The sequence below is a fragment of the Mustela erminea genome, chromosome 10 (assembly GCF_009829155.1).
Source record: "Mustela erminea isolate mMusErm1 chromosome 10, mMusErm1.Pri, whole genome shotgun sequence".
NCBI classification, from domain to species: Eukaryota; Metazoa; Chordata; class Mammalia; order Carnivora; family Mustelidae; genus Mustela; species Mustela erminea.
In genome coordinates, this window is record NC_045623.1 from 33,048,292 (window position 1) to 33,063,947 (window position 15,656).

The 15,656-nt window shown below is 52.1% G+C and overlaps 1 protein-coding gene across 2 annotated transcripts; it reads left to right on the top strand.

Annotated features, from left to right (window-relative positions):
* The first annotated feature begins 7,464 nt into the window (after positions 1-7,464).
* On the top strand, positions 7,465-14,329 carry BARHL2 (BarH like homeobox 2). 2 transcript variants are annotated; one of them, XM_032302851.1, is made up of 4 exons: positions 7,465-7,671; positions 8,807-9,497; positions 11,355-11,580; positions 13,340-14,329. In XM_032302851.1, exons 2-4 carry the CDS (start codon positions 8,867-8,869, stop codon positions 13,650-13,652), a joined length of 1,170 nt encoding a protein of 389 aa, XP_032158742.1. In that variant the 5' UTR covers positions 7,465-7,671; positions 8,807-8,866; the 3' UTR covers positions 13,653-14,329. The 2 variants fall into 2 exon arrangements, with proteins under 2 accessions (XP_032158742.1, XP_032158741.1); XM_032302850.1 differs by lacking the exon at positions 7,465-7,671 and having other exon boundaries at positions 8,148-9,497.
* The last annotated feature ends 1,327 nt before the right edge of the window (positions 14,330-15,656 follow it).

Below are 15,656 nucleotides of genomic sequence, written 5' to 3' on the forward strand. Positions count from 1 at the left end.
CTGATCCGGGAGGAGGAATCTGACAAAAGGAAAACAGCAGCTCTAAACGATTGGATTATGGGGGAGGGGCAGGGGAGAGGAAGAAAGTTTACTTCTTTGTTGGGGGAAGGAAGGACTAGAGGTTTGGATTCGGTCATTAGAGCGTCGCGGAGGCGGACGGCTTTGGGGGTGGGGGGGCGAAGCGAGAGTGCGGATGCGGGTATCACCTGGGCGCCCCGGCTGGGCTGGAGGCACCTCTCCCACCCTCCCCGGTGGGACGGGGTAGGGGGTAGGCGCCTCCTCGGGTTGCAGCCGAGGGGTCTGGCCAGGCCGCGCACCGCAGAGTCCCCGCACGCCGAAGCCACGATTCGGCGGTTCAATACGTTTTCACCCGGATTAGAGGCAGAGGCTGGTGGCTCAGTGTAAATGTCACGCAGCAGCTTTTAATAAAGAAATGTTCAGATTGTTAGATTGCGCGGTACAGTGTGAGTTCTGTGCCTCCCCCCCTTTCCCAATCCGGCTTCAACCTCACCACCCCACCCCACTCCCATTCCCGAACACATATCGCACCTCATCGCGCGTTACAAATATATTACATATTCAGAGTGATCTCGCCGCAGCGCCCGCGGGAGGGGCATTCTCCCCAAGCTTAACATCCACCTCGCCGAGGGCTGCAGGACGCCTGGGCCGACCGCGGGCACCAAGAGGAGGAAATAGACCCACAACCGACCTGCTTAGCGGGCGCTTCTTTTTCACTCCCACCCAGGAGTCTCGGAAAGAAATTCCCATTGGGAAGGGGATCCTAAAAGCGCCGAGCTGGGGGGCGGGACCTCCAGTTCTCGGCCAAGGGGCTCCAGTTAAAGAGTATTTTAATTCTTTCTCATCGGCCCTCCCAAACCTTAAAAACCTAACCAATTGAAGGCACACACACAACAGGGGAAAGGTAGCAAAATCAATCCGCCGAGTTCAAAGAGCCGAGGCGCGGGAGCTGGCTGCGGGGTGCTCGGAGCTGGGCAGAAAGCACAGTAGAGGGTCCCCTGGACCCTGCCGAGACGGCAGACCCCACTCAGCAGATACCTTGCGGTCTGTGTGTGTGTGTGTGTGTGTGTGTGTGTGTGTGTGTGTTGGGGAGGCGGCACACCCTAATCCATCCCACTGCTTGCCTGTCTCCTCTCCTCTGCCAGCCCAAAGCCGCCCATCCTCAGAGAGAAAAATGTGAGTGTGGGCACATTACGCACCATTAGGGAGACACTACAGTTTTAATGTGGCCTAATTAGTGCCGCTAACCGAGCAAATATTATTATATTGAATAATGATAATATGATGAAAATATTAATGCTTTTGAACTTTGCACGTGGGAGCCGTTCCTTCGGTTCTCCCGGGACACCCCAAGCATGCTCAGACCCACTAGCAGACGCCGTCCGAGACGCATCTCTGGGAAGGCGAGCCCACAGGCCAGCTGAGAACATACGTGTGTCATCGCAGACACATTAACACACCCTGGGCCACGCCACTTATCACCCGCCACGCAAAAGACCTCCTTCTAACGGCGTCCCTTATTTTTTTTTTCTTTCCCCCCTCTCCTGTAACGGGCGGTAAAAAGCTAAGCCATACAGGAGTCCGCCGGGGCCCCTCTTCAACTGAGCTTCTGCTTTGCACCCCAGGAATGTTGTGGTGTGCGCGCCGGGTGTGTTCTGCCTTAACTACGGCCTCCAGGCAGGTGGAGTTGCAGGAGGACCCCACTTAATTAGCATTGAAATTCACAGCCCCCTCTTGTTGCCAAATACTTCTCCCTTGGGAATTTGGTGAAAAGTAGGCATTTAACAATTAGGATATGCGGAAGGCTCCTCAAAATAGAGATTCAAATTCTTGATTCTCTTAGCGAGTTTGGAGAATCAAAGCCATGAGGAAACGTGAACGGGTTGGCTGGGAGGCAACTAAGTGGCTGGAAATGGTGTGCCCGCGTCCCACTCGCTCTTCCCTTTACGCACTCCACCCCATTCTTATGGAGCCCAAGAAGACAGAGCCACGGTGGCTGGCTAGCCTGACCTTGCTGCCCGAAGACAGCCCAGTTCTTTCCTGGTTGCTGGGCTGAATTTGGGCAAGGGCCTAAGACCTGCGTTCGAAGTAAAGCAATCGCTCTGTCCGGAGAAGTGGGGATGAGTGGTCCCGGCCAGAGAGCGCCCCCTCTCGGGCTGAATTGCTCCCTCTCCCCGCTTGCGGCTCATAGTTCGAATTCCTGCACATTTGGGGGAACCAACGTGCGGGGTCGCGGATCCAGTTCTCTCCCACGCAACCTCTTCTTCCCCGCCGAGTGCGTCTGGACTAGAAATCGCCTCCTTGACACTTGTCCGGTTCATCAAGTCCCAGGGTAGGGGCGGGCTGTTCCGCAGAGGTGAACCTTGGAGTTGGAGGAGTTGGAGGGTTCTGTAGACCTCAGAGGCTGCCAGGGCGGTCAGAGACCGCCCCACACCTCCCTAGGTCTGGGAATCCAACCCCGCCCTCACCAGAGGCAGGAGCCGGGGCGGGGAGCTTTCAATTTGTTCCAGTGATGGCTCTAACTTAATAAGGCGATTGATTAGCGCTCAAAGTGCCGTTTTAATTAGCCGCTTGTTAATTAACATCGCAAATGAATTTCCCCTTCTCTGATTGGCATTTTCGCCCAGCGCTCTGAGGCTTTCGTTTCTCCTCTGCCTCCGCCCCTCCATTCCCTCTTAACCTCAGGAGTTGATACAAGATTCAGCTACCTTCCTGAGCTTTAGAGGCCTCAGAATTCTTTTTATAGTGGGACGTGACGGTGTCACACGGAGGTCCTTTCATTTCCCCGGGAGCTGATCTTCAATGGGCAATGATTTAGTTGAGGAGTGAAATAAAACCGACTCCCCATCCTCTTCCAACAGCCTCCACTTTCTCATCTCCTCTATTTCCACCCCTGCCTCTAAGGAAGACTTCTTTCTCCTTCCACATCGAGAACCCTAGAAAGAAGAAAGGAAGCAGGAGTAGAGGAGGAGACGAGTTGTAGTTTGAGGAGGTGGGCCATCTCTGGGGCTGTAATCAAATCAGCTGCAAAATTCTGCGGCTGAGGTCTGTAGGCATGCGCAGTTAGTCAATTTCTGTTCCCTCCAAGGTGCTCTTCCCGAAGCATAGATCTCTAGAGCCAACATATGCCCACAAATTACAGCCCAACTCCATTCTCAGGAGATTAAAAGTATGGACAGTTTGTGGACATTTTTGCACAGTTAATACTCCGAGCTACCATATAAATCCCCCTACTTGGGATGTACCTCCCTTTTCTTTTGCATGACTGAAGATGCACTGTATTTCCTTCAGGAAGCCTCTGTATTCCCCCAACTCCTCCCAAGGCAGGCGGGGCTCCCCACTCTCTCTTTTGCGCCCCCAATGTAGCAGGCGTCTTGGCAGCGATGACAATTTCCATCACACTCAAGCTCCCCTCAACTCCCGGAGGTGGGTTAGTGTCTCATTCTCAAGCACCTGGCATAGAAGGCACATACAGTACTGTTAAATGACTGAGTGAATGAACAAAATGAGTGAGGTAAGGAGGATGGGAAATCAAACATGGTTACTGTACGTTGCCTGTAGCTAGAAACAACCGCTACCTTTGCGTTGTTCATTTGTCGATCTCTTGTTTCAAATTTTGTAAAGAGCTTTTTAAAAGAAGGTCTAATTTGGTCATCACAACCACCCTGCTCCAGGTAAGGACTATTTTTTCCTTTACTAGAGAAGAAAGGTGGTGATCAGAAAGGTTAAATGCCCTACTCAAGAGCATGGGAAAGTGGAAAAATGGGATTAAAACTCCCTCTTCTAGCATTCTTTCTCTCCATCTCCACTGGCCTTCCTTCTGATCACTCTGGCACGACACACAGCTAACATCCAAAGGAGAGCCAGCTTCACTAGATCTCTGCTAAAGTGTGGATCTTTAAAGCTGTGATGAAGCTCATGGCTATCACAAATTTTCTTATGATACCAGAACTCTCTCTCAAAACTTTTGTTCCTCTAGAACAATTAGTGATTGCAAAGACTATCATTTTAATTTATTATTCCGTTAAAAGTTCTCAGTTACCTTATTCTTTTTCATCTATTTACTTTTCTCTCTCTGCTCCCACTCTCCACTCCCCTGGTTTCTCTCTATTTAAGGGACTCAATTTCAGGGTTTTCATGTCTTTCTCTTTACTACATTTTGTTTCCAAGCATATAAGTAAGCATCAAGTCCTTAAGCAGCTGGAAATATATTCATATACTGAAAAGAAAAATAAAGAAAACTTCCGACGTTCCTGTAGCTTTGAAATGTTGAGAGGTCACGCTATCATCAGGGAGCCATCCTTAGAAGAGGGAAAGCTTATTTGTACATCTTGCATCTTTTACAGAAAGAAACAATAGCCTGCTTTCTCGGCTCGGGGCTCTTGGCGCCGCCCAGTGGAAGGAAGCACCTTTGCACTTCATTCCCGTCAGTTGGCATTGTCATCATGCAGACACTTGCAGACGTTCAAAATAAAAAATGATTGGAAGAAACATCATTTCCAAATTCATCGTAATCTATAGATGCATTTCTTCAAAGTTCACTTCCTTTAAAAAACTGATGCTCCAGTTTAAACACAACGCCAAATCTCACTTGTTAAAGTGAAGGAAGGAAGATACATGTATTAAGGAACAAAACTTGTTAAAATCATGAATGTTTGAATTATTATTTATGGTGGGGAGTGAGCACTGACTGACTCAGGACTGACATGTCCTTCAAAGCAGAAGGAAAAGTTTGTTCTCTATTATCCACATTCGGCAAATAACTGCTTTCTGTGCAAGAATTCCAAAATCTTCCAAAAATTAAAGAATTTTTCTTTTTTCATTCGTCTTTTTTTTTTTTTAAAGGAAATGAAGGTTTGAAAGTGGAAGATCATTTTGAAACCTATGTCGCTTTAGGGACTATATTTATTTGTATCTTAAATTCAGTGGTAAAACCTGAGATTAAATCCAGTTAATGTATTTCTTTTCCTCTACGTGGGAATTGAAAATATGATTAGTCTACACCCCGTTCTATTTCTGAATTTATATTTTTAAAATAAAAAGTTAATTGTGTTTGCTCTGCTAGAAAGTATGAGATTTCTTGGGCATATGGATTATATATACTCTCAGAGGAAAAAAAATAATGGCAAAAGAGGGAAGGAGAAGAACTGAAAAAAGTTAAGGAACAAAAACCCAGCTCTGAAGAATTTGTTCTTCATTAAGTTTGCAATCTGGTCTTTGAGTCCCTCTTTTAGATATTCAGGCCACCACTAACATATCCTCTCTAGTAGGGACCCAAAGATAGGAGCCTTGATAAAAGTCAAGGTTGTGTTATCCCCTCACAATTATGATGCGGAAAGCTGATCCCCTAACATCCCACCCAAAGAAACCTCCTATGATCTTAACCTTTTCTTAAGAAAACAGGATCTGAGACCTTCACAAGGTGGGGCCTACTGGGCTTCCATTTTCTTTGCTTTAGAGTTTTCATAAAAGGAACACCACTCTTGTAAAACTTTCACCGTCCTCTCACCCTTTTTTTTTAGATTTCATTTTTTTTTTCGTAGGGTCATATTTCTACCTCCCCTGCTAATGTTGTGAATTATTCCAAGCAAAAAATCCTGTTCAACTGTCCAACACAAGCTGTGCAATCAGCCTTTTGAGCTCTGAGTCATTTTAGGCGTCGGAAGAAAACAAAAACAGGCTTAAATGAATTATTTATCAAGGTCGAGAATAACTGATTTGTGCAGTGCCGTTAGTTCTGGATCTTAGATTTTTCTCCTCCCCACTTCCCACCCAGAACAGTCAGTGAGGGAAGTGCGGGTGGAACCCCAGGTTTGGGAGGAAACGCACCCTGTTTGGGGAGTGACAGGTGATGTCAGAATGAGAAGAGCCCTAACTGATATTTAGGGAAGGGAGAATAAAGGGTAGCATACACCTGTAGTCTCGGGCGGTCCCAGCGCCTATCCCACAGAAGCCAACTGTGCCAGGGATGCGCGAGGGGGTTCGGCTCCACGGCCTTATGGGTGGGACACTGCGGCCTTCCATAAGACAGATGCCCGCGCAAGTCCGGGCGGTGGTTCCGAGATACCCGCCCGCTGGCAGGCCGAGGCTTGGCTGGCAGGCTCCCAGGAGGGTCTGGTCAGTGGGCAGTTTCCGCTCCAGAGGTGGCCGATTCAACCCCTCTCCAGACATCATCGCGGCCCTCTGCGGGTTCCCAGGCCAGAGGAGCTCAACCCCAGCCGGCGGGCCGACCGCGCGCTCCCGAGGGGCGCCCCGCACGCCCTCCCGCGGGCTACGGCCTGTGCCTGCAGCTCGCGCCGCGTCCCCGCCTTGGCTCACCAACCCCGGCTCCTCCGCCAAACTCCCCTCGCCTTATGAGAAAAGCGAGAGCTGCCCGGATTGAACATCTCGCCTTGGTCTTTTCTCTCCCTGCAGTTCTCCTCAGAGACAGACCCGGGAACAAACCGCACAAAGATAAGAAACAGCTCAACACACCCTTGAAACAGCGCGGGCTTTTTCTGGGTCAAACACAGCGAATTCCCTAGTAAAGAGCAGGAAGGATGACTCTCGAACCTACCCCCTCCCGGACCGAGGGCTCACGCGGGTGCAGTTCCGACAGAAAGGCAGCATCTTGTCCCAGGAGATCTTTCGCGTCCCGGACACCACCCGGTCGCCCCCCCTTCCCCCCGCCAGCCGCCCCCGTCCTCAACGGAAAAAAAATCTGTTTCATAGAAAGGGACCTTCGGAACTGCAACTAAACCCCAGATTTCGGCCCAGCCCTTGGAGACTTGAAAGGCCATTTTCTACCATCATTCTGCACCTAGTCACGGAAGCGATGCCAGCCACTCAGATTCATAGGGTTCTTAAAATGGTAATTTGGAGTAAAATGTAACTCAAAGAACTTTGAATCATTCATTAGCACCTTATAATTACTCTGCTAATTAGGTTGACACGGCACTTAATCAGGAGTAATACGCCGTCTTGTCACTGGCACTTCCCATTACCCTGACATTCAACAAGAGACAGGTTGGAGACGTCCTAGAGAAAATAATGTAAGTTGATACCCTCCGACGAGGCGTCACAGTCATGCCACGCTCCAGGTCCCCAGTGGATCCACAGTGACTGTTTCCTTTCCAAATGAGCTCCCGGATTGGGGGTGGGGGGAGACGGAGAGAGAGAGAGAACTGGCGAGTGGTGAGCCGGAGCGCGTGCCGCGGCCCCGCCACCTGGGCTCCTGAGCCCCGGGCCAGCCGGACAGTGGACCATCGCCTTCCTCGCCACTAGAGAACGCCTCGGGGCATTATTTACCCCGCTCGGGAGAAAGTGTCTGGCCAGGCATTTCTTCCAGCACGGGCCCAGACTGGTGACCAGACTGGTGACCGCGGTTTGGAGCAGCAGGACCCTTCCCCCCCACGCTTCCCGAGAGTGCAGAGTGGACGCGCTCTAACCGCCGTCGGGGACCCGCCGCCTAGGGGGCCACAGCTCGGGCGCCGGGGCTGTCCGGGGAGAAATCAGAGCCCCGAGTCCGCCCGCCCACCCAGAGGTCCGGCTGCTGGAGTTACACACTTTCCCGTGGATTCCTTCAGGGACACCCCCCTCCCGCTCTCAGTGTCCTTGGACTACACAAGCGCGTGTTTGGGGATGCTGCGAGGGCGGCCGCGCCGGAGTGCGAAGGTGAGCCCGCCAGATTCCTTTTCCCTTCCTGTCCTCTTTCTCCTCCCTCCTCGGACTCCTCGGGAGAACGGACCGATCTCGACTTGGTGGGGTTTTTTGTGTTTAATTTTACCCCTCGGGTCCCTTCTCTAGTCCACCTCTGCTCTCCTCTCTGCCTTTGCCCTCACGCGTGATTGTGGACACCGGAATCACCGCAGGACTAGGTGTTCGGCTTTCGGCTGCACGCAAGGGGTTGAGCAGGTTCTCAAAAGAGCAGCGGGGCCGAAGCGGCGCTCGCTGACGGGCTCGCGAGCCGCGCGTCCATTGGCTCCCGGGACGTCGGCGTCGCTCGCTCGCGCGGGCGCGACCAATGGGAGCGCGGGGCCCGGCGCGCGGCCTCGGCGGCGGGGGCGCGGGCCTCGCGCGGCGCGGAGAGCGGCGGCAGAGGCCGTGACGTCACGCGAGGGGGTCGGCGCCGCCCGCGAGCAGCCGGATTACAAGCGAACGCGCCCGGCAGCGGCCGGAGTCGCTCGGCGCCGCGTCTCCGCCGCCTCCTCCGCCTGCGCCTGCTCCTTCTTTTCCTTCTCTTCCTCTCCGTTTCGTGTTGCCGCGACCACTGCGGCGGTGTCTGCTCCACAACTTTCCAAGAAAGTTCAGAAACTCGGCTCCAGGGCGGCCGAGTCGCGCGCAGCAGCCACCTCGGGGAGCGGCCCGGGAGCTCCGAGGGCGCGCGACCGCCCGGGCTCCGCGGTCGCTGCACCTGCCAGGTCCGCCGCCGCCGCTGCCGCCTGGTGCCAGGCTGTGGGCAGACCCAGGCGGCGGCGGCAGCGGTGGCGGCGGCGGCGTCGGGGTCACCTCCCGCCGCCTGCGTCTTCGTCTGAGTCCCCTGCGCCGCCACCGCCGCCCCCACGTGCGCGGTCGTTCCTGGAGCGCAAGCTCCGTTCTTCCTCAACAATTTTTGTAACTTTCCCCCTCTCTCTTCCTTTCTCCCCTTCTCCCCACCCCTACTTTATGAATAAGGAAAACAAAAAGTGTCGAAAGTGTCCACCGGTTGCCACCCCTCCATGATCCTTCCTTCCCTTCCCGCCCCACTTTTTTTGTTTTTTTAAAGCTGCGACAACATTGTTTAGTGTTTATTCTGTTTTACGATCGATAGCTTCCTTTGCTTGGTCGGGGCGGCTGCTGAGCGGCGAAGTGGCGTGGACCTCATGTAGAAATGACAACAATGGAAGGGGCCAGCGGGTCGAGTTTTGGAATAGACACGATTTTGTCCAGTGCCAGTTCGGGCAGCCCCGGTATGATGAATGGAGATTTCCGCCCGCTCGGCGAGGCCAGGACCGCGGATTTTAGGAGTCAGGCCACTCCGTCCCCCTGTTCGGAGATTGATACCGTAGGAACGGCGCCTTCTTCTCCCATCTCGGTCACCATGGAGCCCCCGGAGACGCATCTGGTCGCAGAAGGGCCCCAGCATCACCACCACCTCCACCACAGCCAACCGCCGCCGCCGCCCGCCGCGGCCCCCACGCAAAGTTTGCAGCCTTCTCCCCAACAGCAGCCGCCGCCGCCGCCGCCGCAGCCGCAGCAGCAACCGCCGGCCCAGCAGCTGGGCTCGCCCGCCTCGGCCCCCAGGACTTCCACCTCTTCTTTTTTAATTAAGGACATCTTGGGCGACAGCAAACCACTGGCGGCGTGTGCGCCCTACAGCACCAGCGTGTCCTCTCCCCACCACACCCCGAAGCAGGAGAGCAACGCCGCACACGAGAGCTTCAGGCCAAAGCTCGAGCAGGAGGACAGCAAAACCAAACTCGACAAGCGGGAAGATTCCCAGAGCGACATCAAATGCCACGGTGAGTCGCGCCGCGTCGGCCGCCCGAGCCATCTAGTGTCTCCTCGACCTCTGGTTCTTGGTCTCCCCTGCAGACTCCCTCGAGTCTCGGCTGGGGAGTTATTCAGGGAGCTTCTGGGGCGATTGCACCCCGGTCGAAAACTGCAAGCGGGAGGAAGGCCTGGGCGTGCGACACGAGGACTCGTCCGAAGTTCGGTTTATTGTTACATAGCCACCTCTCAACCTTCACCGCCATCCTGCTCCTTTCTTTGTTTTATATAATTTCTATGTATTAGGAATAGGGAGGATGCGGAGGGGATTTGACCGGAATACTTTTCGTTGATAAAAGGGAAGGACTGGAGATTTTTCTAGCTGAGACCTGGGGGGTGGGGATGAGGGGAGGTGGGAGAGAGAGAGACCGGCTTAGCTAGCGTGGTGTCTAGGGGTGTGTTCACAACGTGGCGTTTATTCTTTAATGCAAATTATTTCAGTACCCCCCCACACACTGCATTTTCTAAACATCACAGGAATTACCAGATTTAATGAAGAAAAAATTTCCGAGTTGATTAACAAAGTAACTTTTTTTTATTATTAGATTTTGTTTAATGTAGGGAAGCCCCTATGGTAAAAATTTATAATCAGTTTTTCAGTTTTTAAAATGCCCTTCTCACTCCATGGCCCCTACCAATTATTTGTATTTCAGTAAGATTTTGTCTCCCTATAAGTAATTGGGAAATAGCATTTATGAAAGTAAAATCTTATGGAGTTGGATTTATTTTTGTAAAATCAGAAAATAGCAGTTGAAACTGTGCTTCAACTCCCTTTTTCCATTTTTTCCTCAATTACATAAGGAAATGTTTTTGTCTTTGCACGACGAAAGAGTTTTAACATACCAGGAGATTTCTTTTTTACTTTTACTAATAAGTTCGTTACTGTTATTAGTATTAACCTTTGCCATTTCTGGGAAAGATGTGTGCTGACTATCTGAAAGGTAGGATATTGGCTCCTCATTTTACTATTATAACATTAGCATAATAGTGCCCAAAACAGATGTACAGTCTGGTCTGGCGATTTTTTTGTGCACCAACCTCCCCAGTGGGTCAATTAGAGAGATTATTGTTCTTCCTGCAGGGAAGATCAAGGAGTGCAGCAAAAACGGGTACAAACAGAGAGGGATTGACATATCGATTTCCCAGCATTTCAGTAAAAAACCAAAGTTGACAAATAGAATCCGGAAATCTCTGGGCTGTCACCTGGATGGGCTCAGTGATTTTGAGCTCTACTTGGTGTCTGGGTGACATATTCCTCCCGAAGCTTTAAAAGACTTGACGCAAGCAGCTGCAGAGAACTTGATCCCACTATTTCCCAAGTGTATCTGGAAAGGGAAAGCAAATGCATTTAACTTTCTGTAAACAGAAAAAGTGAAATGAAAAGGTGCCTCTTCCTCAAATAAACAAACACACCAACAACAGAGTAGAAAGGTATTTTGAAAAGTACCAAATAAAAAAAAATGAAGTCATAGTGAAAACAGTAAAGGAATGGGACAGAATCTCCCCACTCCCTACCCCGTGAACGAAATAACAAAAGAACCCTATATTGTAAAATATTTTTTTCTTTTTAACTTGCAAAGATGGGAAGATCAGACAACCTTTTAGAATCCTTTTAGTAGTTCTGCACAAAGTTCTAGACTCTTTGGCCAGAAATTGGTCCTCTTCCTCTTAAGGTCCTTGGCTAAGGTCCAAGTTTGTGTGTGATAAGGGTGGTGGGAGTATAGTCCCCCAAGACCAGCAGCTGGCTTGGGAATGTGGAAGTGTGTGCCAGGAGGACACACCACCCTTCCTATTCCACACTGTCTTATGGCTATGGGTTTCTACCATAGGAACAAAGGAGGAAGGAGACCGGGAGATTACGAGTAGCCGAGAGAGTCCCCCTGTGAGAGCCAAAAAGCCTCGCAAAGCCAGAACAGCTTTCTCTGACCACCAACTCAATCAACTGGAGCGTAGCTTTGAGCGGCAGAAATACCTGAGTGTGCAGGACCGCATGGACCTGGCAGCTGCGCTCAACCTCACGGACACGCAAGTCAAGACCTGGTACCAGAACCGCAGGTAAGGGATGTTGTGTGTGTGTGTGGGGGGTGAGCAAAGGCGTCTGACCATCCAGGTCATGACTACTGAGCCGGTCCTCTACCTTCCTGGCCCGGGAGACTCCAGGGACTCAGAGGCCCCAGAGTGGGCCCCTGGGGACTTTCTGGCTGGAGCAGGGATGAAGCACACCCCCCAGGTGAGAGGGACGTATGGAGCGGCAGCTGGAGTTTGGAACATTTTGCACTTCTGAGTGTCTTGGCATATGCTACTTTTCCTCTCAAACCCGAGTGGCTGGAATCCCTCCCCTCACTTTGCCCCCAGATCCATTAAGCCACACCTTCTCAAATTGAGACATCTGTGCAGCTGACACTCGGGTCCATAGAGCCTGTGCCATGTACCCTTTGGGCCTGCCCCCGGCTGGTTCCGAAGGTCTGCAGCTGGTCACACAGCCTGGCTATTTCGATCCAGGAGGAGCTGCCCCACTGGCCTCAGCTTAAATGTCCTTGCCTTGGCTTTTGAGACAGCCAGCCAGACAGGGTGAGGGTCTGTCCCTTCCCTAGATTTGTCACCTCAGAGCCTGCCAGGAACCACTGCCTCCACTGAAAGGAAATCCGGAAAGGGGTTGGCAGCGCTTGCAGGCTCTGAACTGTAGCGAGGACCCAGGCAAGCTGAGGCTGAAGTTGTGCCGTATTTCGAAGCCTGGCAGTAGACACCCTTGTCTAGATTTTTTCCTCCCCCTCCTTTTCTCTCATTTGTCTTCTAATCGTCCATAAGTGCAGTTGGAAATGCCTATCCAGTTGTCATCTTTACCATAATTTTCTGTCTCATTACATACGGCTTCAGCCACCCTAATTCTGTCGGAAAACATTAGTGTCATTTGTAGCCAATTTAAAATGGGCGACATGTTTATTAATTTGGCTGAAGCTGCTGGGTATGGATGGCCCACCAGCCCTGAGCTCCTTCATGGGGCATTTGAGCAAAGGCCTGTTGGCTTCTTCCTAGCGGGGTACTGTGGAGGAGGGAGGAGACCAAGAAAAGCTGATCACAGGTTTTAATTGTTACTCTCTCTCAGAGGAGAAAATATCTTGAAATGCATCCCCCACCCAAATGGCCCCGAGGTGCTGTCACCTTGGGAGAGCCCTCCTTCAAATGAATTTAATTTTGAAACGCTGGTGTGTGCCTTCCTTGCCCCAAGCCCCCCCACCCACTGTAAGGTCCTGTGAGGCTGTGGAGAGGGACGTGTCTCCACAGCTCTGGGGACTGAGAGGGACAGGGTCTGAGGCCCAGGAGTCTCTGTGTCCTTTTGTTTATGGTTTCTTCTCACTTGGACTGGAGGAAAGGGGGAAGGGCAGAGAGTGGACACTCTGGGATTGTGGGGGGCCCTTGGGGGAAAAGAATTAGGGGAGGAGGGAGAAGACTGCCTATAGAAAGACTGGTCTCCATTGGCCTTCAGGAAAGTTTCAGGAAGTAACCCAATTGTAAGGGGCAACAGCAGAACAGAGAGGAAAAGGCAGGGAAGCTTATAGAATTTCATTTACGAATGTCTCAGACATTAAGGGTGTAATTTATGAAACTGACATGAATTTGGGCCATTCTGTGAGCAAGAGGGTGGGGAGGGGGCCTAGGAGATGTGCTTCATTCCTCGTTCTCAGAGCTCTCGCAGTCTGCAGTCTTTCTGTGCCCCAAGAAAGAGAAGCCTGGAGAGGGTGAGAGAAGAAAAGGTCTGGTGCCTGGACTGTTCCCACAGCTGCAGGGTGCGCGCACGCCCGCTTTTTTTCAGGACCAAGTGGAAGCGGCAAACCGCGGTGGGCCTGGAGCTGCTGGCCGAGGCGGGGAACTACTCGGCCCTGCAGCGGATGTTCCCGTCGCCTTATTTCTACCACCCAAGCCTGCTGGGCAGCGTGGACAGCACCACGGCCGCCGCGGCTGCCGCAGCCATGTACAGCAGCATGTACCGGACTCCCCCCGCGCCCCATCCCCAGCTGCAGCGGCCCCTGGTTCCCCGTGTGCTCATCCACGGCCTGGGGCCCGGGGGGCAGCCGGCCCTCAACCCCTTGTCCAGCCCCATCCCAGGCACCCCGCACCCCCGGTGAAGAGACAGCGATCTACCGCGCTGCAGTCCCTTCCCTTCCCGTCCCCACCCCGACCGGCCGGACAGCTGCCCTCCTCGCCCCGCACCAGGCCGCAGGGCCTCTCTCGGGAGCAGGAGCGACCCCGGGAAGCCGAGAAGTAAGAGAAGAAGCCGCTCACCAGTGGGAGGGGGGCCCCCAAAGAGGAACCAGCCCTCTGCTCTCATCTCCCCAACCCCCAGAAACAGGGCTGGGGAGCTCCCCACAGCAGTGTGACTGGGGAAAACGCCGACCCCACGCAAAGTGCGACCAGTAAGTGAAAACATCAACTAAAACAGAACCTCAAGCTCTTTTTAAAAAATGACTTTAGGGACAAGCAGGAGGGAGGGAGGGGGGAGGGGTAAGGAGGGAAGTATGGAGGGCACGGAGAGGAAGCCGTAGAGGCAGAGAGAATTGTAGATGGACAGACAGCCTCAATTCTGAGGCACAGGGCGTTGCTGTGGACATTCCGTCTGCCCCAGAGAAAAGAGGAGGGTAATTGAGAACTTTGCACTGATTTCTCATGACCTTTTTTCTTTTGGAAAAGTGGCATGCTCCATAATATGAAAAAAAAAATGTACATTTGAAAGACTGAGTGATAAGTGATATATCATATTTATTATATGTTGTCCAAAAAAGAGTCACTTATATACGTTAGTAAAACATGATTTTTCTTTTCATGTCTTTTTGATTCAGTAAAATAAATGCTTAGACAAAAATATAGATTTTTTTGTGATTGAAAATTACAAAAATAAAGTTTATCTTTTTTTAACAAGCGATGAAATTCAAGGGAGCTGATTTTACTAAAGCAGAATGTACTGTGATGAGATGCCTGACTTGATTTAGGGGAAAAAAAATCCCTCTGGTAATACTAGGAATTTATAAAATCTGTAAAGACTTTGGGTTGACTTATATAAAAACAGCTCCAGTTTTCCTGCTGGCCTCTTCCGAGCAGTTATTTGATGTGTGAATTCCTTTCTTTTTTAAGTGGATGATTTCAGAGCAGCCGGCCAGGCCAGGAGAGAAGTCTCTGCTCGTAGGCTGTTGATGCCGGCCAAGTGGGCCGCCAACTTTCCCCGCTCCTGGCCTGCCTGCCAGCCCCAGCTGACCCGGGGCTCTCTGCCCCTCCTCCTCCTCCTGGGGCTCTTCCCCGGGGCAGTGAGTGTCCCCGGCGCCGGGCAGCGGGCGGCTGAACGCTCCTCGGGCCTCGCAGCTGTTCCGTAGCCCTCAGCCCAGCGGCCACGCTGCGGTGGGACAGCCTGAGAGCGGGCGGCTGCGGGGAGCGCAATTAGTGCACCGGGGGGCCTCAGAGAGGCCCAGCTAACAAACCCTCGAGGCGTCTTTGATCCTTGCCTTCGCATTCTCCGGCGGGCGTCGGGCCCCCAGCCCCTGCGAACCTCTGGTCCTAGTGAGTTCGTTGTGCTGGGATGCCTTGGAGCAGGAATCCAAGTCCAGCCAGGACCGTGGTGCCAAGCTTTTTATCAGTATCTTTGCAGGGGTTGGGACCACAAAATGAAAGGCCCTGCCCAGAGGGTGGAGGAGGTCCGATGGCTGCTCTAGGAGTGTGTGTGTGTGTGTGTGTGTGTGAGAGAGAGAGAGAGAGAGAGAATGGGGTGTAACTATAGGTAGTACCTGTGCCCTGGCTTCAGGTGCACCCCACCAGAGTGGCTCCCCACTAGGCTCAGCACTCAAGACTATGCGTCTAACAACTGAGCAGGGGATCAGTTCTAGAGCTGCTTCCACCTTCTGCAGCTCCAGGGTCATTTCCTGAAGGGCTAGAGTCAGATCCCCTATCTGGATATTCTTATGTCTCTAGCCTCACACCTGCCCAAGTACAGTGTCAAAGGGGTAAAACATGCAGCTAAAACACATCCAGACCCATCCTCCAACTTTCTCTGATACTGAACCTTAGTGGAGTTAAAAACATGTTTTTGAAAAGTGGAGTGCTGTGGGAGTGTGTATTGGGGAGGGGTGGGAAGGAAGAAGGAA